The following is a 23,733-nucleotide window of genomic DNA, read 5'->3' on the forward strand; positions in this document are numbered from 1 at the left end:
AAGAGGGGGTCATTCGCATGCTTTGGGAGACGTGGAAAGTGCTCTGTGGATCGGATGTGTTTCTCTTCCTGCTCCGCCCTCCCATGTGACAGCAGCCACTGGGGAGAGCACAGCAGCTTGGAGTCAGAAGTGGGCTTGGAGAACGAGGTGACAGAGGGGCAGGGACCTGGAGGCCATGCTGAGAACCCTACTTCTCATTCTGTGGACGAGAGTTGTGAGCGACCCGATCTCAGTGCCAGTTTGGGGGGAAAACAACAAAACACCATCTGCTGCCTGTCTTGTGAAGAGAGGAGTAAGTGAAAACACGGAACCTGCTTTGGCCAAAGCCACACAGGAGTCATTACTGCCAATAACTAAGCCTAGCCCAGTCCACTGCAATGGTCGAGTGGCCAGGGCTCCCACAGTCAGTCACATGCTCAGAGGACTTAAGAGTGCCATTTCCCACTAAAGGAGCCAGGTCTGCAGCAGGGGGAGGACCAGGTGAGCTGGGAGCACCTTCACGCCCCAGAGAGGAAAAAAAGGCTCCGAGCGCTGTCAGGCAAGGGCACAGCCAGATTCCAGGGACTCCCACTTACCCTACAGGACAGTGTAGGCATCAGAAAATGGATCATGGATGAGAACAGAGTCTTATTTTGAAAAATGAACTGAGTGTATAAAATACCTAATGAAAAGGTCGGGGGAAGGTTCTTTACAGAAGTGTGTGGGGAAGGGGAATCACACTTTTGAAACCATTAATGTAACAGACTTAGGATTGACGGTTATTAAAACTATCCCAATGGTTATTAAAGCTATTGGAATGTTCACGGGGACTCAAGAGTGCCCCGAAGATGACTCTGTAATTACAAACAGGGAAAGATTTGTCTCTGGTGGAGAAGATGAGCCATCAAGTCCCGCATTGTGACATCAGGACTGACAGCAGGTGTGACAACGCAGAGGCACACGGGAGCGTCCATGCATGCAGCATCCTCTCCGGTCATCTGACCCTGTATTTACTCAGTCATGGGGAAACACTCAGATAAATCCAAGCAGAGAAATCATCTGCCAAACTACCAGTCTGGACTCTTTTCCAAAAGGATGGGGGACTTCCTGATCGAAACATAACCAAATGCTATCCACCCTGAAGGCATCCAGGACCAGGTCAGCAGGTGGAATTATTAAAGATATTTTCGGAACAAATGGTGAAATGTGAATGAGGACTGTAAATTATAGGGTATTTTTGAATTAATGTTCATTTTTCTTAGCTATGATGCTTGACTAGAGGAAAGGAATGCATGTACACTGTTCTAGTCTTTACACTTTTCCCTAGGCTCAAAACACGGAAAATTCTTCTAAAAGGGCAATAATTCAACATTCCTGGCACCTTTCCTTACCCGCAGTGCTGACATCAGGTACTAGGAATCAACACTGATCAAGGCACCCGGAGACTGAGGAATAAATTACAGAAGGGGACCAGCGGCTCAGTTTTTCGTTTGTCATTACTTTCAATTCCCAGAACTGCTTTAAGAGATGACACACTTAAAAAAAAAGTACAACCAGAACTTACATTTTTGCTGGGGACGCACACGGGTGTCCCCTGTTTCACCTGCCCTGCTTCCACAGTCACTCCCATCACTATCGGGTCCCGAGAATTGAAAATGAACTGAGGGAGGATTTTTATCTTGCAGGGAAATACTGCTATGTGCCTAAAAGGGAAAAGGAAAACCCAAGAACTTTTAAGCTTACAAAATCACTTAGCAGCATAAAAACACACACACACAGGTGAGTATGAGGCAACTTCTGCCCTTGGGTGAGAGCAGCTTTTCCGGGCGGTCCGGGCAGCAGCAGGAAGGACACACCCACCCTCAGGGGCCCGGGTGCTGCACTCTCCAACCTCTTCCCTCCCCTCTTTCCATTCAGGTGCTTCCCAAGTCTTAAAGAAGCTGCACCACAGGGCGCTCTGCACCAGGACTAAGGGTTGAGCCCCACCCCGAACACGATGCTCTGGAAGCTCGGTGGGACCCACAAGTGTGCAGTATGTCCTGGGGCCACACAGGCATCAACCCGTACCCTCTTCTCTATCGTGTCCCCACGTTAGCTGATCCAAAAGGACATTATTTCTCTGCTTATCAAGCACATTCTCAGAACGCTTTAACAGTTTCCAGCAGTCATCTTAGATCAGCAAATTTAAGTCTCTCCTTCAGGTTTCATGATCTAAACTGAGCTCACTCTCAGTCTAAATCCTGGATCCACCAGACAGTCTGCCGTAAAAGCGCATCTCAGGATGGGCCATCATGACTCCCTGCGGTCGCTCTGGTTTGAGCCTCCAGTCTGTCTTGCCCGGACCACGGGAGCTCCTGACAGGCTCTCACCACCACCTTCTGACCTCAACTCCTGCCACTCTCCCCCAGGGTGGCTGTGGCTGCCTCCACCTTTACAGCCCACCCCACCAGCCAGGCCACTGCTGTCCTGCCTGGACGCCCCCCGGCACCGGGACGGCTCACTTCTCGCTGCCAGATCTACTTGGATGAGTGACCGGAGATGAGCTGCCCGCGCCACACCATTACTCACTCTCCCTCTCCTTGTCTGGCCATCCCCTGCTTTATTTTGCTTTTTAGCACTTCAGCCAGCCTCTCATGCGCTCTGTGCCTGTCTCTCCCCTGAGCTCCGAGAGGAGACGTGGAGCACGTACGGCAGTAACAGCTACATGGTGCTCCAGGAGCTGGGGGAAATGACATTCCTCCCACGGGACGCCAGCCTCATTCATTTCCTCATTTTCCACACTTCAGTTCTATTATTCCCATTCCATGCAATCCCAGGTAAGGACCTCCAGCAAGACAACATCCCCAAATGCAGCAACTACTCCCCCATTAATAAAACCTAGGTCTGCCAAACTGAAAATTAAAAAATAAACAAAAATGCTACAGAGAGGACTTGGGACTTGGTGACACTGCTGGAATGTCCCTGGTGGTAGAACCTGTGGTTTATACATAGCACACTGAGGATGTGGCCTCCCTCCTGCAGATGAGCAAACACCGCGCTCCTGCTGTCTCACCCCTGTCAGGTACTTGGTAATCCTCAATAAGCAGCTTATTACCAAAGACCCAAAGTAGGTAAAGTCACCAACTTACTTAAATTCTTCTTGTTTCTGTTTCTTGTAGTCTTGTCTATATTTCGTAAAGGCATCAAATAAATGATAAATAATTTCTGCACTAAAAATTCTAACTCCTAAACTATCAGCCATTTCCTGTGCATCTCGTTCAATTCTCACATCAAAGGCCAAAATTACTGCATACCTGAAAGGTTAAAACACATCAAAAATCATTCAATGAAATACAGACCACGTCACAAAGGGCAGTTCTAAGAAAACAGGTAGGCAATATGAAAGCCTTCGGAGCAGAAGAGAGATTACTTACTGAGGATCATGTTCCAACATGACTGAAGCCTTCATAACATCTTTTTTATGGACTGGGCCAATGTTAATTCCTGCATACTGGAAAAAGGGAGTTTCCCAGTTCAACTGCCTGCGTCAGGGAGCAGGAACAGCACAAACCCTGCCTACTGACTCCTGTGGAGCTGGGTACAACTGATTACTTACGGGCACTTCCGATGTTTTCAGAAATTCAAGTAGAGCTTCCAAAGACCCCAGGGTAGAAGCCTGGACATAGACTCCCTTCTCTTCTAATTTGATAGCATTTAGTGTCTGCTTTAACTCATGGATCAGTTCATCCTTGAAAAGAAATTACATTTGACAAGGTTATAAATGTATCACAGCAGCCCAGGATTAAACTGCACTTCTCTTCTTGACTAAATGACCATCTGAAAATATGAAATTGAGGCTTAGGGAGGGCCAGGCAGAACCCCAGCACCCCACATGAGCCAGGTGCTGGGACAGTGGCACGTATCTCTTTGGCAAGTGAATACAGTAAGTACGGCTCAACACTTGCTTTTGCGACATTCCGCTGGGCTCACGTGTGCCTCCTGTTCCTGAGAACAGCAGACAGGCTTTCAGTGGACTCCTAGAACCCAGTGAGGGTTTGTTTGTTTGGTTTTTTCTGTCTACATATCTCAGTATCTAAAAAAAACTCATGAATAACTTCTAGCTTCTGATTCATTTTTTATTTAAATTTGTTTTAGAATTTTAATGTACATAATTATCATTTATGCCAATTCATGATTATTCAAACTGAAGTCATTCAGAAGCAACTGTTTGCTAAGAGGCCACCACACAAGGCTTCACAAAGACAAAGATGCCCGTTTTATTCATCATTCCTGCATTTGCCCACACAGCACAACTCAAAATACCCTAGAAGGGAAACAAATTAAAATAACCTACTTTAAGAACGGGGATTTCATCTTCTTTATAAGCTACTAGGAGGGGTAAACCAGCCAGTGTTTTTTCCAGATCTTTTCCGAGAATCTTCACCCCCTGAGCTGCTTCCACCTCTTTATGCTTTTCATATTGGTTCTACAGAGATCAAAAACACTTGTTACCAGATTTATCTGAAAAGTGTTCAGTGGTAGGAGTTGATGTCAGACATTATTTTCATGACTTTGGGATAGGGAAAGAGTTCTTAGACACAAAAAGCAATGAACACAAAATGAAAGACTGACAAATTCACCGTTAAAGTTAAGTACGTCTGTTCCTCAAGACACCACAGAATGAGTAAAAAGACAAGCCACAGAGCAGAAGATGCTGCAATACGTACAAACCAGGAACAGACCAGTATCTGGACTCTATAAGCAACTCCTATAAATCTATAGTGAAGAGAAACAATGCCGGAGACCAAGGGTCATTTCACAAAGGAGAAAATTTAAATGGCTAAGAAACATACAATGATCAACTGTATTTCAGCTAGCAATGAGATACACACCCACCAGAATGGAAAGGTTTTAAAAATCTGATAGCATCAAAAAAGTTGACGAAGATGTGAAATAATGAAAACTCTAAAATAACGCAGCTGGAAGGCATCACCTGTTACACTCACTAGGGACAACATGGTGGCGTCACCTAGAAAACTGGAGCTAAGCTAAGTGGTGCCACCGCAGGTCACTCCTAGGCACGTACCCTTCAGAGACTGGCACAACCGCACCAGGAGGAAAGACAACTGGAGAAAATGGAGATGCCCACACTCTTCCATCAAAAGGACAACAGATAAATACACCAGGACATCGTCATGCCATGGAGTACTACACAAGACAAAAATGAACTACCTACAGCTAAATGCAACACGGATAAATCTGAAAATAATTAGAAGCTGGATACAAAGGAACACACTGAAATGACTCCATTTATGTAAAGTCTATACACATTTTTTAGGGGTGTACTCTGAAGTATTTAAAAAAAAAAAAAAGGGCAAGCCACTATGCTAAAAATGGAAGCACGGTTAACTTTTACAGGGAGGGGAGGGAACTCAGATGGCGGCACATAGCTGCTTCAGGGATGTCTACAGCGTTCTGATTCTTGGTCTAGTCCTTTGCCTCCTAAAAATTTGTTAAACTTTTCATCTATATTCTGTGTACTTTTTGTACCTTTATTTTAAAATAAAAAATGTTAATGAAAAACTAGTTAGCAATGTAGAACCAAAACAATGCATTTTGATTTTTACGTCTGATGGAAGGTCCTTGCTGTATGAGAACACCTAAGGTACAACGAGTGAAGGGGATGTGTTGTGTATTAAGACAGGTGACTCTCACAGAGAGGAAGTGACATCAGCAGAACTTTTACACACTGTACAAGGGCCCACGCGCCAACACTCACCACCTTGACCTACCTTCACTCGTAATTCCTTCATAGGAGGAGGTAACAGGAGGCCTCGGATCTGAGTTACAATGGGCCCTTCTACTCCAGGAACAATAATTGTATCTCCTTCTTTCAAACGTCCATTGATCAATATTACATCTATAGTAGTGCCCATTCCTGGGAGAGCCTTTACCTAAGAGACATTATTGCAAAGGGGGTGAAATGTATGCTTCAATGCACCATGCTGATTAGTCCTAAAGTAGTCAACATCCCCCCCAAGAACCCTGTTTGAAAGGTAGAGAGGGGACAATAAACTGAAAAGCTGACCATTACCTCCATCACCTGGGCTCTCAGCTCCTCACACTGTGCCAGTCTCTTGCTCAACATGGTCTGTGTTAACTCGACAAGAAGGTAGATCAGACTTCCCATGCCATCCCCAGTGTGAGCAGAGGTAGGTACCAAGGACACAAAAGTGCGGGGGTCTTTATTCTCATAAAACAAAGCTGCGTTCAGCCCCTAGAGACACAAAAAAGCAAAGTCATTCCGAAAGGCCCAGGCGTGGAAGGAGGCACCCAGAGTGACTGGCGAGAAGCTGGATGAGCGCCGGCTCTCCGTTCTCAATCCCCGCGCTTAAACACTCAGTGAAAGGCCCTGCACGCCCCACAGAGACTAGTTACATCACAGAAACGCAGTTTCTTTCCAGGTCAACTTGGTTTTTAAAATTTAAAAATTCAGAACACAAAGAGGTCTCTGAAACATCAGCTTTCTGACTTAAAAAAGAAAAAGGAGAAGGGAAAAAATGCCCATTGTCATTAACAGGGGAACAGGACCAGTATTTAATGAAAATGCTGGCTTAATTATAAAGAAAATGGAAAAAAAAATTCTGTGAAATGGTCTCTTGATAAAGAAGGGGAAGCCTTCTTACCTGCTGTGCAAACTCCACAATAATAGCCTTTGCTCGCTCCTCAAATTCATCTTTTGTGTTCTTCTTCTGCTTCTTCAAAGTAGCAGCCACATCAGAGTCGGGGCTCTTTTTCCAATCATACAACCTATCAATCTGGAGAAGTTTTCTTCATAAGAAACATCTCTAAAGCATTCAGAGTCAGGAATTTAATTAAGGTTCATTTAAAAGCTCCAGAAAATTCCTAAGGTATATTATGTATCTGAAAGAGTGTGTGTTACTCAGCTACTTCCTTGTACCCAAAGTCCTCTACAGCCTGCGCATGCTTAACTGCATCCCCCCCGAAGCCAGAAACCGCTGAAGTTCCACGCTGCCCAGCAGCCCCAACCAGCTCATAGGGGGCTGCTGCTTCTTTGCAAACGATGAAAGCCTGCAATTATCCTAAGAACAGAAACATACGTTGGAATTCCAAAATGGTTTTGTTAAGTGGTGGGCAGAAAAAAAGATTAATTACAGTCAAGAACCACCACCAGGAAAATTACATATGAAAATAAAAGAAAATGAAAAATAACTATTTCCTATCTTCAGAGACTAGCCCATATTTATTGCTTTACTGCTCAAATCAGGGTTTAATTGGTTTAGCTAATCAAATAATATATTTCCTCTCACTTCTCAAAAGGGCGATAAATAATTTTTCTCTATATATTCATTTAACAGTAAAAACAAAAAGGCATAATCTGTTGGCTCAGTCTAGGGTGACAATATAAAGTAGACCAATCTGAATGCTGCTGGGAAGGAAAATCAGCAAGTAGAAACCGGCCCAGAGTGACAAAGATGTATAATTAGCATACCATGGCCTTAAAAGTTATTATAAATACACTCAATGACTTTAAAGGAAAAAATGTACCTGTAGAACTAAAAAATATATATATACTCTGAAATTTAAAAAAGGTCACTCGATGAGCTGAAGCAAATTACATACTGCAAAAGATTAGTGACCTAGAAGATAAAGCAAATAAAAACTACCCCAACTGAAGCATACAGAGAAAGAAAGAAAGAGGAAAGAAAAAAGGTCAGTCATTAGGGGACAATATTCACAGATCTAACTCAAGTTCTAGAAAAGTCCTAGAATTCTATCAAAAACACTTATAGAAGAAAAGAGTAAGAAAAGAGAGCAGAAAGGTATCTGAACAAGTAATGATCAAGAACTTTCTAAGAAAATCAAACTCAAGCAGAATAAACATAAAAAAAAACTATTATATAATTTAATTGACAAAATCTTAGAAAGAAAAGGAGGTTTTAAATGCAAAGGAAAATAAAAACACATTATACACAAGGAAAAAGAATGACCAGAGAGAAAAGCCAGAAAGCAAAGATGATGAAGGAAAAAAACATTTTTTAAACCTGAAGATTTTATATCGAGTAAAAATACTCAGAAAACATTCTCATCTAAATGGTAATAAAAATGCAAGTCTAAGCAGTGCTCATTCAATAGTGCTAAGCGTACCTTCAAATGCTTATATTAGAAAAAAGGTCTGAAATCAACGATCTAAGTTTCCATTTTAAGAAACTGGAAAAAGAACAAATGAAAACACATTTAGAAAGAAAGAAATGATAAAAATTAACATTGAAATCAATGACATACAAAATAGACAAATAATAGAAAATATCAATAAAACCAACAACTTTTCTTTGAAAGACACAAATTTCTCTACTGACAAAAGTCAAAAACCTAAATAATCTAAAATTACTTAAGAAATTCCAAGCTAATGTGGCTTTACTAGTGAAGCCTATCAAACACTTAAAGAAATAACATCATTTCTACAAACTCAGAAAACAGAGGAAATACTTCTCAACTAATCTTACGAGGCCATTACTGATATCAAAACCAGACAAAAGATACAAGAAAACTACATACCAGAATCACTCATGAATGCAAACACAAAAATCTTCCAACAAAAAATTAGCAAATCAAATCCAGCAATATATGAAAAATATAATAATATCATGACGAAGTAGGGTTAGTCAAGTAATGCAAGGTTAGTTTAACATTTAAAAAATCAACAGTAAAGAACAAATGGTACTGGAACAACTGGACGTCCACGTGCAAAACACTGAATTGAGACACAGACCTTACACCCTTCAGAGGAATTAACTCAGAATGGATCACTCAGCTGTACAACACAAAACTCTCAAACAACCTAGAAGGTAACAGGAGAAAACCCAGATGACCTTGGTTATGGTGATGACTGTTTAGACACAATGCCAATGGCATGATCCATTAAAGAAAGAACCAATAAGCTGGACTGAGTTAAAATGAATAACTTCTGCTGTTACAGAGAGTGAAATGACAAGCCACAGACCAGGAGAAAAGGTCTGCAAAAAACACATCTGATAAAGGAATGGTATCCAAAATATACAAAGAACTCTTAAAACTCAACAGTAAGTAAACAGAATCTAATTAAAAAATGGGCCAAAGAGCTTAACAAATACCTCACCAAAGAAGATACACAGATGGCAAATAAGTACATGAAAAGTCTGAAGGAGTTTTCCCCTCCTTAATGGAGGCATGAGGGATGATCCAGGACCTCGTGCATGCCAAGCATGCACTCTACCACTGATCTACACCCCTCACCCCCAAGTATGTGAAAAGATGTTCCAAGTCTTATGTCACATGGAAATACAAATTAAAACAAGATACTACTACACACCTATCAGAACAGCCAAATTCCAAAACACAAAACCAAATGCTGGTGAGGATGAGCAGCAACAGGAACTCTCATTTGCTGCTGGTGGAAATACAAGATGATACAGCCACTTTGGAAGACAGTTTGCTAATTTCTTATAAAACACTCTTACCCAGCCATCATGCTCCTTGGTATTTACCCAGGGGTTAAAAATCTTACGTCCATACAAAAACCTTCACACAAGTGTTTACAGCAGCTTTATTCGTAATTGTCAAAACTTGGAAACAACTAAGATGTCCTTCAGTGTGTGAATGGATAAACTGTGGTACATCTAGACAATGGAATATCATTTAGTGCTAAAAGAAATGAGCAATCAAGCCAGAAAAAGACATCGAAGAAACTTTAATGCATATTACTAAGTGAAAGAAGCCAATCTGAAAAGGTCACGTACCATAGGATTCCAAATATATATGATTCTGGAAAAGGGAAAATGATAGAGACAGTAAAAAGATTGGTGGCTGCCACGGGGTGGGACGTGGGCTGGGACGTGGGAGGATGAACAGACAGAGCACAGAGGACTTTAAAGGCAGTGAAAATACTCGGTATGAAACCATGATGAGAGATACTTGTTGTTACGTATTTGTCCAAGCCCACAGTGTATAAAACATCAAGAGTGAACTCTGCTGTAAACTATGAGCGTCGGGTGCTGATGATGTGTTAATGGCGGTTCATCAATTCTAACAAATGTCCCACTTTAGTAAAGGATGTTGATAATGGGGGAGGTGGGGATCGTGTGAAGACGGGGACACAGAAATTGCACCTTCCCCTCACTTATGTTGTGAACCTTCAAGTGCTCTAAAAATAATAAAGTTTTAATAATAAGAAGTGTGTAAAGCTCCTCGCCATGAACAGTAATTCACACTGTTACAGATTAAAGGAGAAAAGCCATGGGAACATATCAAGAGATACAGAATAAGCATCTGACAAAAATCAACAACCATTCAAGACTTAAACAAAAACACTCTAAGCAACCAAGGAATATAAAGGAACTTCTTCATTTAATAAAGCGCATTTACAGAAAACTCACAGTCGACATCGTACTTGATGGAGAAAGAGCACTCCTCCCCTAAGATGGAGAAGAAAGCAAGGATGTGTGTCATCACTTCTATTCAGCGTTGTTTTAGAAGGTCTTGTTAGTGCAGTAAGGAAGAAAAAGTTTACGGAGGATAGAAATAAGGAAAAAAGTACACCAGTTTTTATTTGCCGATAACATAACCATGTATATAGAAAATCCCACATGAGCTACAAAAGAAGCTACTAGGCCTAGTCAGTGAATTTAACAAGGTCACAAGATTAAAAAGTCAATATATAAAAATCAACTGTATTTTTATATAAAACTGAGAAACAATTAGAAATCCAAAATTTTAAACTACCATTTACAATAACATTAAAATCAGGAAATCCTAGGAATATGACCAAAACATGGACAATGAAACTGTAACATATCATCGAGAGAAAGTAAAGAAGACTTAAGCAAATGCAGAGACAGACACCATGTTCACCAGTCAGAAGACTCAGTTTTGTTAAAATGTACATTCTCCAAGAATTTATCTACAGATTAAATACAATCCCAATCAAAATCCTGGAAGGCTTTTTGCAGAAACCAAAAAGCTGGTTCTAAACTTTATATGAAATTCAAGGACCCTGAAATCACCAAAACAATTTTAAGAAATAAAACGTTGAAGAAATTAACCACCTCTGACTTTCAAGACATCACTATGAAACTGGAATAATTACAACAGGGTAGCAGCGGCATAAGGGTGGACATCTAGGTCAATGCAAGAGAAGATAAATACTAAGAACAAACACAAATATACTCGGTCAATTAATCTTCAACAAGGATTCCAAAGTAATTCAAAGGGGAAAGTATAATCTTTCCAACGAAGGGTTTTGAAGTGGATCTTCATTTGGAAAAAAGTGAACCTTGATGCTGCTTTACACCACTTAACTTAAAACACAAAAGTTACCTTAAAAACATCACAGATCTAAATGTTAAATATCTATAAACATCGGAGAAAGGTTTCATTAACTTGGAGTGGGAAAAGATTACTTACACAGAAGAAAGAAATTATTCAAAAAATTCTCATTAATTGATTTCATCAAAATTAGAAATTTCTGCTCTTCAAAACAGATTATTAAGAGAAAAAAAACAGTCCTTGACTACAAGAATGTATCTGCAATACACACAACTGACAAAGGATTTATATCAACAATATACAAAGAACTCCTAAACTCAGCAAGACAACAATCTAATAAAAAATGAGCAATGGATTTTGAACAGATACTTCATAGAGACACCGAGATGGCAGCAAATGAGCACACGAAAAGATGTTTGATGCTATTAGACATCATGGAAATGCAAATTAAACAATAATTTGGCACTACACATTTATCAGAATGGCTATAGGTAGGATTAAGTGCTGGCAAGAATATACATAAACTGGAACTCTTACAAATTGCCTATTTAAAAATGTAAAATGGTACAACCTCTTTGGAAAAGTGTATCATGTTCTCAGAGTTGAACATAAAACTACCATATTATCCAGCAATTTTATTCCTATTTACTAAAAGTAATGGAAAACAAATGTGTACACAAAGATTTGTGTAGAAATGGTCACAGCTGCTTCATTAATAACCTAAAATTGAAATCAATCCAAAAGTCCTTCAACAGTTAAAATGGATGAAGTGTGGTATTATCCAGATAATAAATTACTCAGCTAAAAAGGAACAATCTGTGAGGTACACAACAACATGGATAAATCTGTAATTATGTGAATAGTGAAAAATGCCAGACTCAAAAGATTATACACTATATAATTCCATTAATATGAAATTATAAAATAGGCAAAACTAGTGACAAAAGAGGCCAGTGTGTGTCTGGGGTTGCAGAGGGGCACACTGACTGCAAAACAACATAAGGGAACATTCTGGGAATATGGAGGTACGTCTATATTCTAGATGGTGGTGGTTATGTGTGCATTTAAATTGGTCAACATACACTGAACTGTACATTTAGCAGGAGTGCATTTTCTTAAATGAAAGTTATATTTTTTTAACCACAAAAAATTAAGAAGTATATTTTCAGGATTTACTTTTTCATAAGGAGAGCTTACCTTATTGAGTGCAACGATAAAGGGACATTTTTTAGATTTGAGAAGGTTGATAGATTCAATTGTCTGGGGCTCCAAACCATGCATGATATCAACAACTAAAATGGCAATATCACAAAGAGAGCTTCCTCTGTTTCTCAGATTACTATTGGAAAAGAGGGAAAAGATGCATTAACAGAAATCTTGAAATTTACACTTTCACATAAAGAAACTTAATTTCTTTGTAAAACCTAAACAAAAAGAACAAAATGAAGTACATGCATTAAATGTTAGTACATGCATTAAAAGTACATGCATTAGCCCTTAACTTGCCAAAATGCTTATCTGACAGTGAACTGACAGCAGTTGAAATGACTTAGTTCCAGAAGTTATTCCATTATTTCTGTCAATTTTACTGACCAAGTTTTTTGCGCTAAGGAACATGGCCAAGAGGCAACAGGATAAAATTCCACGTGTAATGGGTTTCATAGGAGATAGACCAGGTATGTATTAGGATTTGCCCTTTCAGAGTGGAAAAGACTTCTATTAAAAAGCAAGTACCTAAATAAAATACTACTGAATTAGCAAGGCACAGATGAGGACTGGTAGTTTGCGGACCACAGATCTCAAAACAGTGCTCAAAGACTTGTGACTGGTTAGGACACCTGAGTCACTGAACGTTTTGGCCTGCGTGGTTTCTAGCAGTCTGCATGCTGACAGAAGATGCAAGTCACTCTCACCTGAAAGACTCATGCCCAGGAGTGTCAATAATCAGCATCCCTGGAATCCGCACGTTCTCTCTATCAAACTAGAAAAGGCGGGGAGAAGCGAGAGCTCAGCAAAGCCAAAACAAAAGCTTCTTTGCAAAACAGTTGTATTCTGCTCTGAAAACTCCCAAATATCACCACTTCCTTTTCCAAATGAACAGTTTTAAAACAGTCAGTGAGTCAACCAGCAAAGCACAATAGTTAATATTGTCATTAATGTCAAAAGGAGTTTTGCAGGAAAAAACTGAAATGAGAAAATATTCCCTTTGTGAAAGTCATATAACTACGATGTAGTCTAAATTTGAGATTATTAGTCAGTGACAAATGGCAGAGCCATCACCTGAGGGTGATCAGCTATAGAAAACCGACACACAAGAAGCAGTTCTCAGAATCCGGAAAATTTATCTGGTCCAATTTTAAAGCAATTCTAAACTCTGAAAAATAACCCGAAGTATGTTTTAAAGAAAATTTCCCAAATCGACTTAAAGTATTGAATCATAATTTTATATCCTCCTTTATTCAAATAATATCATAAACCCTTGATTTTCTGGACAAAAGTACACAAGTGAATGGAAACAATATTACAACAGGCCAGATATGAACATTCTCTTTTAATCCAAAAAGTAGCACTGACCAACAAATCTCTCACACACACAGAAAACTTTTTTTTACTTTATCTGTACTTTTGTCAATCTTCAAATGATTCTCCAAAATCTTATCTAGTGATCTAGATCAGAATGATTCAAATGTAAAACATTTCCAATATGCATTCTGGTTGTCTTAAATCAAAATTCATAATTATTTCCACTTCACTGCAATACAAACAATATAATTCTAATTGTCATATAAAGGTTATCCTGAGAAACTTAATACAGGCCTAATAAAAATTGTGTTTATATATTTTTTTAACTATAATAAATCTAAAATAATACCAGATTTCAAGTTCTGGCAACTGGTAAATATGGTATGGAATATAATGGTATGGAAAATATAAAGCTATGGTAAAGGTGTTATTAGAACACAGAGGGAAGTGGCATATTATAAGTTCAGAATAGTGGCTGCTCTTGGCATAAGCGGGAAGGAAATGGAATGTGAGGTCTCCTCAACAGTTAATGTTTTCTCGCTTTAAAAAAGGGATCTGAAGTAAAACAGCACACGCTAATGACGAATGGTAATAAGCATATGGGTCTGCTGCACTATCCCGTTCTTTTTTCTATGTTTGAAATAGTTCACGCCTTAATTTTTGTTAGAGATGAAAACACATGAAATACAGTGTACTTACATTTTTTATCATCCTAGTTTGTTCATTAATAGCTTCAAGAGGAACATTGGTGGCACCAATTTGCTGCGTGATACCACCTGCTTCACCATCTTGCACATGTGTGTGACGGAGCTGGGATAAGACAGCAGGTTCAGATTAGAACTTGACAATGCAGCAAGAAGCAGAAGCAATAAGACAACAGCAGCTTATTTACTGTAATCACAACTGCCTATGTGTGCTATGGTTTCTATTAGCTTTTTATCAAGTATCATTCACTTATTCAAAAAGTTATATATCAATGCATCCAATTTTTTTTAATTTAATTTTTTAAAAAAAATTTTAGTTGTAGTATAGTCAATTTACAATGTGTCAATTTCTGGTGTACAGCATAATAGTTCAGTCATACATATACATACATATATTCCTTTTCATACTCTTTTTCATTATAGGTTACTACAAGACACTGAACATAGTTTCCTGTGCTTTACAGTATAAATTTGTTGTTCATCTATTTATATATAGTAATTAGTATCTGCAAATCTCAAACCTTCATCCAAAATTTCTTACTTTATCTAGAATTTTTGTCTTCCCTGTGTCCACATGTCCAAGTACACAGATAATCGGAGCTCTTAGCTTTTCCATATTTACGTTTTTACTATGTTCAAGTCGCCGTTTCTAGGAATGGGGAAAAAAACATACAAACACAAAATTAAATATATCTCAACCCATATCATTTTCCTTTAAATTATTTTGCCTTTGCAAGAGAATGCCACAACCTGTATCCAAGCTGTCTGTTGATTTAACTACGTAATTGTATTTTACAACGTGAACTGTACAACCTTTGGATAAGGAGACACCTGTTCAGAACAGACTTCAGAGCAGCACTGTTAATTATGAATAAGACTGGTGTAAAGTTTGGGCTCAAACTCTGAACACTTTTCCCACAGTTAATTTAATGGGATATAATGGACGGAAAAGGAATTGATCTTTTTGTCACACTTACTATACAGTACAGCCTCTAACTTAAGTGGGGGTTTACAGTAAAAGAGGTATATTTGGCATTCAAAAAATGTCATTAGAACTTAAGAATTGTTTAAAAAGTTTAAAGCAGTTTATTTCAGAACTTAGTCCAGTGTATAAATGACACAAAACCTTTCAGTTAGGAAAGGGTTTCTGTAAGCCTCAGCCTAAGACATCCAAATGACTTTTCCTACCTTCCTAAAGTACCACTAAGCAAGAGAAAGTTTGTCCTTGAACTACAGTGTGTTTCTCTGTACCATTTACTTCTAAATACTTCAGCTTTCTGAGAGGGGGGAAAAAAAACCAAAACACCTAAGCCAGAAGTTCCTCTTAAAATGACAGCCTTTCAAGTAAAGACTAAAGCTGGCATTCAAATGGGATTAAGACTTTCATTTAAAACTCTGAAATATTGTCATTTACAAAAGCATTTTCCACCTAAAAACAATTTTTATAAGAACTCACTCATTTCTACCCCTAGACATTGAATCTTTCTATAGAAACTGTAATAAGAAAAGTTTTTGGAATGTCAAAAGTGAAAAACATAAGTATTTACTAGCAAAGAGTACTACACAACAGACTCACAATATGTATGACTCAGAAGCAAACATCATGACCTTAGTTAGTTAGAACTTGAGATGCTCGAAACCTGCCTTTCTCTCCCACACTTGGCAGATGGTTGGGATTTTCTGGAGGGCAATGTAGTACACAGACACTGACTCAGAAATCCTACCTCCACGTACTGCCCTGAAGCAATGGCAAGACAAGTATACATAGACGCACAGGTACAACAGTATTTGTTCACTAGAGTACTATTCATAATAGTATAAACTAGTAACCATTTAACCTTCTTCAGTGGAGGGTTTCTTAATGAGTGTCTCCTAAGCCCCAGAGCTGCTTACCTGGTTGCACAGAATCGTGGAGGTAGAGACCTGTCTCCACAATGGAGATTCTTTCTCAGGAAGTCTGGGATGAATGTCAGAAAATTATAGTATGTAGCAAGGTTTCAGAACCATGAAGTTTGTTAAGGACTGAACTGTATCTCTTTCAAATTCATACAATGAAGCCCTAACTCCCAGGGTCTTATTTAGAGACAGGGATTTTAAGGAGGTAATGGAACAGTTAAATGAGGCCCTAGCGGTGGAGCCCTAATCCAATAGGGCTGGTATCCTTATAAGAGAAAGAGAAATCAAAAATCTTTCTCTCTGAGCACTTACAGGGAAAGACCACGTGAGGACTCAGGGGTAAAGTGACCATCTGCAAGCCAGGAAGAAGTTCTCACCAGAAAACCACCCTGCAAGCTCTTTTATCTTCAACTTCCAGCCTCGAGAACTGTCAGAAAATAAATTTCTGTTGTTTAAGCCTCCCAGTCTATAGTATTTTATGGCAGCCCGAGCAGACTGATCCAAAGTTAAATTAGGCTTCTCCTATAAAACGGAATACAGTATGGAGCTCTTAAAGGTGTTGAAACAGGACTTCTTAAACAATGGGATGAGGAGCTTAAGAAATCCTCTCCCCAAAAGAAAATATGAAACTGGACAAAACAGCCAAAACAACCACTTAAAGACTCTAGAAACTGGCCAAAAGTATACAACAAAATGAAAAATATTTAATTCAAGAAATTAAATATTTACTGACTGTCAGTAAGAGCAATAGAAGCCTGTGGAGTTTGAGAGGAGAGTGGCTCCATCACACTCCTTTTCCTCCCACACTCCATGGGTAGAAGTGATCAGACAAGGACAGGGGATCTCACACCTCAGGGCACTGTTAAACCAAGAGTGACCCCAATGGCAAATGAAGAGATAAGACTAAAATCACAACCAGACTGAGGTCTTGATACTGATGGGGCAAGAGGTAACCCGGGAGATCAGTTAGAAATTTAACAGGAGGTCTGTAGCACAAGACAGCCAACGTAGGCTTTGGTAAGATCCTACGTATCTCTGGTGGTCCAGAAGGCTGTGTTCCTTGGAAGGCTGTCAGAAGGGACCAAGGAGGTCCTTAGTGAGTAACTCGTTCCTGCCTCAACAAGAGATCTTGTGAATGCATAAAGTAAAACCCAGAGTGGACTAGTAAGCTGTAAGATCCACTGGCAAACAGCAGAAGTCTTACTGCCTCAAGGTATTTAAGCACAGCCACTGACAAATCACTTGGCTGACACTGAGACAAGCTGACTCAGGGGAAAGCCCTAGGAAGCTAGGCGTAAAAATGAAAACAAGAATTTAAAAAACAAAAACTAACAAACAAAACCAAGACGAGACATCAACAGTTCCATAAGACAGAAGCAAAAGACACCACAGAATTAGTTAGTCCACGTGATTCACTAGGCAAATAAACAAAAACAACCAAAACCATCACATTTGTAGGAGCCAACAGAATTCAAGGTGGTCAACAGAAACTATTTCTGAGGGACCTAGATTTTGGACTTAGCAGACAAAACAGGGAACTATGTTCAAAGAAATGAAGTGTGATGATGACTCCATCAAAAGAGGACATAAATAAATGGAAACAAATTATTATTTTTAAAAAAACACACAAACTCTAGAGTTAAAAAAGTTCAGTAACAAATTAAAAAATATACCAAAGGGGCTTAACAGTAGCTTAAACATGGCAGAAGAAAGAATCAAAGTACTTAAGGACAGATTAACAGAAATAATACAAGTTGAACAATGAAAATAAAGAATGAAGGAAAATGAACAGAGCCTCAAGAGAGCTGTGGGACACCTCTCAAGTGCACCAACGGAGTTCCAGGAGGAGAAGACAGAGACATAGGCAGAAATATCTGAAGAAATAATGGCAGAAAACTTTCAAAATTTGATGAAAAACATTAATCTACGCATCTTAAAATAACTCAATAAACTCCAAGTAGGATAAACACAAAAAAATCCACATCAAGACATAGTATTCTAATTAAACTGTTAAAAGCCAAGATCAAAAAGAAAATCTTGACAGCAAGAGAAAAATCACTCACTGTGTACAAGGGAACCCAAATAAGATTAAGTTTAATTTGAATCACAAACAGTGGAGGCCAAAAGCAATGAAATAATATATTCAAAGGACTAAACAGGAGAAAAAACTGTTATGCAAGAATTCTACATACAGCAATGTTATCTTTAAAAAAATAAAGATAAAACAAACAACTCCCAGATTTAAGAAGACGGAGAATTCACTGCTAGAAGATTAGCATGAGAAGAAATATTACAGCAAGTTTATCAGGCTGGAAGTGACACCACAGGATGGTAACTAAAAGCCACAGGAAAGAAAAAGGAGCAATGGTAAAGATGGTTATATAGGTAAATATAAAAGGCAGTAAAAACATATCTTTTCCTGTTTTCTTCTCTTAAAGGCTGATTTAAAAGATAACTTTACAAATAATAATTCTAAAATTGTATGGCTGGGCTTGTAACACATAAAGATGTAACAAATATGACAAAGAGCACAAAGGCACGGCGAGGAAGGGACTGGAGCTACATTACAGCAAAGAAATGACACCAGCAGAAACTCAAATTCATAGGAAGAAATGACGAACACCAGAAATGTTAATATTTTGGTTAGTATCAAAGACTATAAATATATTTTTCTCCTTTCTTCTCTTAATTCCTTTAAAAATATAAGATCAAATAAGACACTAATAACACCACTGCATTACTGGGTTTATAACCTGCATAAACAATATATATAACAATAGATAGTATAAAGGAAAGAGATGAATCTATACTAGAACAAAATCTCTGTACTTTACTAGAATTAAGTCACTAATAATATAAATGAGGAGATAAGATACGTAACTATCATGCCTAGAGCAACCATGAAGAAAATAACTTAAAAAAAAAAAGACATGCAATATGTAGAAAACAAATAGCAAAAAGAGAAAATCCAACCACATCCATAATAATTTTAAATGCGAATCAATTAAAAACTCTTAAAAGCAGATTGTACGACTGGATAAAACAGCAAGATTCAAGTGCACACTGTCAACAAGAGACACACTTTGGATTAAAAAACACAGACATAAACTGAAAAAGACACCATGCAAATGGTAACCATAAGGGATGACGTGGCTATATGAATGTCAGACAAAAAATGTTATTAGAGATAAGAGAGACACAGCTATACCCTCAAGAAGATATAACAAGTATAAATACATACGTACTTAACAAAGCTCCCAAATACATGAAAATAAAATAGAAAACCCTGAGGGGAGAAATACAATTCAACAATAAATTCTGGAACTTCAATAGCCCAATCTCAATAATGGATAGAAAAGCTACACAAAATGAGAAAGTGTATAGAAAATTTGAACAACACTATTAACCAAACTGACCTAACTGAACACCAAATCCACCAACAGCAGAATCCACATTCTTCCTAAGTGCACAAGAAACACTTTCAGGAAGAGGTCTAATGTGAGGAATAAAAAAAACTTAATTATTTAAAAATGACAGGAACTATACAAAGTATGTTCTCTGACCACAATGGTCAGAATTTAGAATTAACAGAAGAAAGATAAGGAAAATCCACAAAATTTATAAATTATAACAATATACTTCTAAATAATGCACAGGTCAAAGAAGAATAGTAAAAGGAAAATTAGAAAATGTTTTGAGCAGAATGAAAATCAAAAAAAAAAATTCATGGGATGCAGCTAAGCATACTTGGAGGAAAATCTGTAACTGTAAATGCCTGTATGATATGAAGAAAAGAGGAAAGGTCTCAAATCAATAAGCTAAGCTGTCAACTTAAGAAATTAGCAAAAAAAAAGAGGAAACTAAACTCAAACTAAACATAAAATAATAAAGAACAGAATAAAAAATCAATTTTCACAGTAATTATTAGAAAGACAACAATGACTGAGAAGACTCAAGAGGAAAAAGGAAATATAAATAAGTAACAAAACAAGAAACTGAATTAGTAATTTTAAAATCCTGCCATAAAAAAAGCCTTATTAGTAAATTCTGACATTTAAAATAGGAAATAATATAATCCTTCACAAACTCTTACAGAAAACAGAGCACTTCTCAGATAATCCTAGGAGGCTAATATTAATCTGACACCAAAGCCAGTGAAACACATCATAACAAAGCTACTGATCAATATACTTCATGGGTATAGGTCACAAAGTCCTCAACAAAACATTACAAATGAAATCCAGTAACATAGAAAGAGGATTATATACCATAGTCAAGTAGGATTTATTCCAAGAATGAACGGTTGGTTGAGTATCAATTAATACCTCAAACATTAATACAAAAATGGGGGGGAGCCCATCTCAATAGATAAACAAAAAGTATCCACACCCACTCATCAACAGAAATTCTCAACAAACTAGGAAAAGGGAACTTCCTCACATTGATAAACGGTCATCTGTAAAACAAACAAACCCAAAAAAACAAACCCACTGCTAACATCATAGTTAATGGTGAAAATCTGAATGTTTTCCCCCAAATATTGGGAACAAAGCGTGTATGCCTGTTCTTACCAGTTCTATTCAACAATGTATTGTTCTAGCCAGGGAAATCATGCAAAAAAAAAAAAAAAAAGAAAAAGAAATAAGCAGTAATGAGATTGGAAAAGAAGAATTAAATTGTCTTTGATAGATGACATGACACTGATTACAGAAAATTCTAAGCAATCCATGAAAAATTACTGGAACAAAAAAATTTCACTACAGTTGCAGGATACAAGATCAATCTATAAAAACCAACTGCATTTCTTCATACTAACAATGGAAGATTAAATAAAGTGACCCCATTCACTACCGCATCAAAAACAATAAATATACTTAGCAATAAATTTAACAAAAGAATTACAAATCTTGTACACTGAAAACTACAAAATATTGCTGGAAGAAATTTTAAAGGATCTAAATAAATGGAGAGACAGACTATTTCCATGGGTTAGAAGACTCAATATTAATAAGGTGGAAATTCTCGCTAAAACTGATCTACAGATTCAATGCAATCTCATCAAAGCCTGAGGAGACTTTTCGCAGAAACTGACAAGCTAACCCTAAAATTTGTATGGAAAAGCAAGTAACCTAGGATAGCCAAAACACTGTTAGAAAGGAAAAACAATGTTGGAAGACTTACATTTCCCAATTTTGAAACTTACTGTAAAACTATAGTAATCAACACAGTGCGGTACCGGTTTAAGAACAGATAAACAGACGAAACAAATAGAACTCAAGGTCCAAAAATAAGCCATCACATTTCAGATCACTTGATTTGTCAACAATAACAAGGCAATGGGGGAGGAGTAGTCTTTCAGTGATGCTGGTTAAAAATTCTTTTTAAAAAATGACTTTAGCCCCTTACATCATACATAAAAATTATCTTAGATCACAGTACTAAAGATACTAGGAATGAAAAGTATAAATTTTTAAAAAGAAAATATAGGACAAAATACTCATGGCCTTGGATTAGGCAAAGATTTCTTCAGTATATCACCAGAAGCAGGCTCTACTAAAAAAAAGTTTAATACACCAGATGTTATAAAATTAAAAATGTATGCACTTCAGAAGAAACTATTAAAAAGTGAAAAGAACTCTTACAACTCAATAATAAAGACAAATTACAAAATTAAAAACAGACAAAAATTTGAACAGATGTTTCACCAATGAAGATTATAGAAATGGCCAATAAATATACAAAGAAATGCTCAACATGATGGAAATGCAAATTAAAACCACAATAAGATATATTACTTCACATCCCCTAAAATGTTTATAATGGAGAAGACAGGCAATAATAAGTATTAGTGAGGATGAAGAGAAGGTAAAACCCTCAACTGGTAGGAATCCATACTTGTGCAGCCACTCTGAAAACCAGTGTAGTAGTTTCTGAAAAAGTTCAACACAAATTTACCACATGATCCAGCAATTTCACTCCTAGGAATATATCTAAAGGAAATGAAGACACATTTCCATGCAAAGTCTCACATGAGAAATGTTTCTAAGAGCACCACTCACAACAGCCAAAAAGTGGAAAGAACTCAAATCTCCTTTAAATGGTGAATGAATAATAATAAAATGTGGTAATTTATACAAAAAAAATTACTTATTGGTAAAAAGGAACAAAATACTGATAGAGCTACTACACAGATGACCACGCTTAAGTAAAATAAGCTAGACACAAGAGATCACGTGCCATATGATTGCGTTTAAATGAGATTTGCAGAGAAGACAGCTCTGGAAAATAGAGGGAAAATAGATTAGCAGCTGGCTGGGGCTAGAAATGGGGAATGACTGCAAATTGGCACAAGGGATCTTCCTGGGGTGGTGAAAATATTCTAAAGTTGAGTTGCGGTGATAGTTGCAAAACTCTAAATTTACAAACTGTCACTGAGTTTGTACACTTAAAATGGGTCAATTTTATGGTATATAAATCATATCTTAACAAAACTGTTAAAAAATTGTTGAGCTAACAAGGTTCATAGCATACTATTAAGTGGGAAAAAATAGTATGCATCCACAAATTTATTACCTAATTTTTAATTAAAAACTTTAAAAACTTGAAGCTCATACCCAGATCCACCAACAAGGGTAGTTCTTATTCTTGTCACCTCACAGGGGGATGAGATAACAGGGAATTTTTACTTAATGATTTACACCCATTTTGTTTTTAAGTCATCAAACACAGTATACTAACTGTCTCTCACAGAGAGGTACAGGGCAAGGGAGTTGGCTGAGTAGGTACTGTGGGAAGAAGCAGAGTCACAGCAAGGAGAAGGGAGGGGAATACTACTGACATGTAGCGGGTGGAGGCCAGAGATACTGCTCAACATCCTAAAATGAAGAGGACAGACCCCCTGCCCCCACAACAAAGAATTATCTGGCTCCAAAATGTCAACAGAGCCAGGGTTGAGAAATTCCAATTTTTAACAACAGATCTTCTTAGTCCTTAAGAAATTCAGAAAATATACTCTTTTTAGACTTTACAGAAGGAAAAGTCAATACTGATACATAGGTATTAAAACAAAAAATTGAAAACTAGAATTATACTTGAAAAGATTAAGAAAAGAAAAGCTATAAAGTTTTTAGCTTTAAAATAGTTTAGTATCCTCAAGTAAAGTGGTTTGTAGTGTATTATTTATGCTAAGCTGACATAATTATGAAAAGTTTCTCTTGAAGTTAAGTCTACTACATTAAGTAGGAAAAACACAGTGAGCCTGCGAGGTATGTGAACTTTACTGAACAGAAGTCTCGTTAACCCACAAGATTTAAACAACTGAAGTGAG

The 23,733-nt window shown here is 37.6% G+C and overlaps 1 protein-coding gene across 2 annotated transcripts in view; it reads right to left on the minus strand.

Annotated features, from left to right (window-relative positions):
* Positions 1-23,733, minus strand: part of EIF5B (eukaryotic translation initiation factor 5B) — a 65,806-nt gene that overhangs the window by 2,013 nt on the left and 40,060 nt on the right. For both annotated transcript variants that reach the window (XM_032469742.1, XM_032469741.1), the window contains exons 11-22: positions 15,052-15,159; positions 14,506-14,616; positions 13,197-13,264; positions 12,481-12,622; positions 6,645-6,776; positions 6,053-6,235; positions 5,751-5,912; positions 4,313-4,444; positions 3,575-3,706; positions 3,393-3,469; positions 3,108-3,272; positions 1,544-1,682 (exon numbers count right to left, since the gene is read on the minus strand). In XM_032469742.1, the coding sequence (XP_032325633.1) occupies positions 1,544-1,682; positions 3,108-3,272; positions 3,393-3,469; positions 3,575-3,706; positions 4,313-4,444; positions 5,751-5,912; positions 6,053-6,235; positions 6,645-6,776; positions 12,481-12,622; positions 13,197-13,264; positions 14,506-14,616; positions 15,052-15,159 (1,551 nt within the window). The remainder of the gene's footprint in view (positions 1-1,543; positions 1,683-3,107; positions 3,273-3,392; positions 3,470-3,574; positions 3,707-4,312; positions 4,445-5,750; positions 5,913-6,052; positions 6,236-6,644; positions 6,777-12,480; positions 12,623-13,196; positions 13,265-14,505; positions 14,617-15,051; positions 15,160-23,733) is intronic.

This window comes from Camelus ferus, chromosome 28 (genome assembly GCF_009834535.1).
Source record: "Camelus ferus isolate YT-003-E chromosome 28, BCGSAC_Cfer_1.0, whole genome shotgun sequence".
NCBI lineage: Eukaryota > Metazoa > Chordata > Mammalia > Artiodactyla > Camelidae > Camelus > Camelus ferus.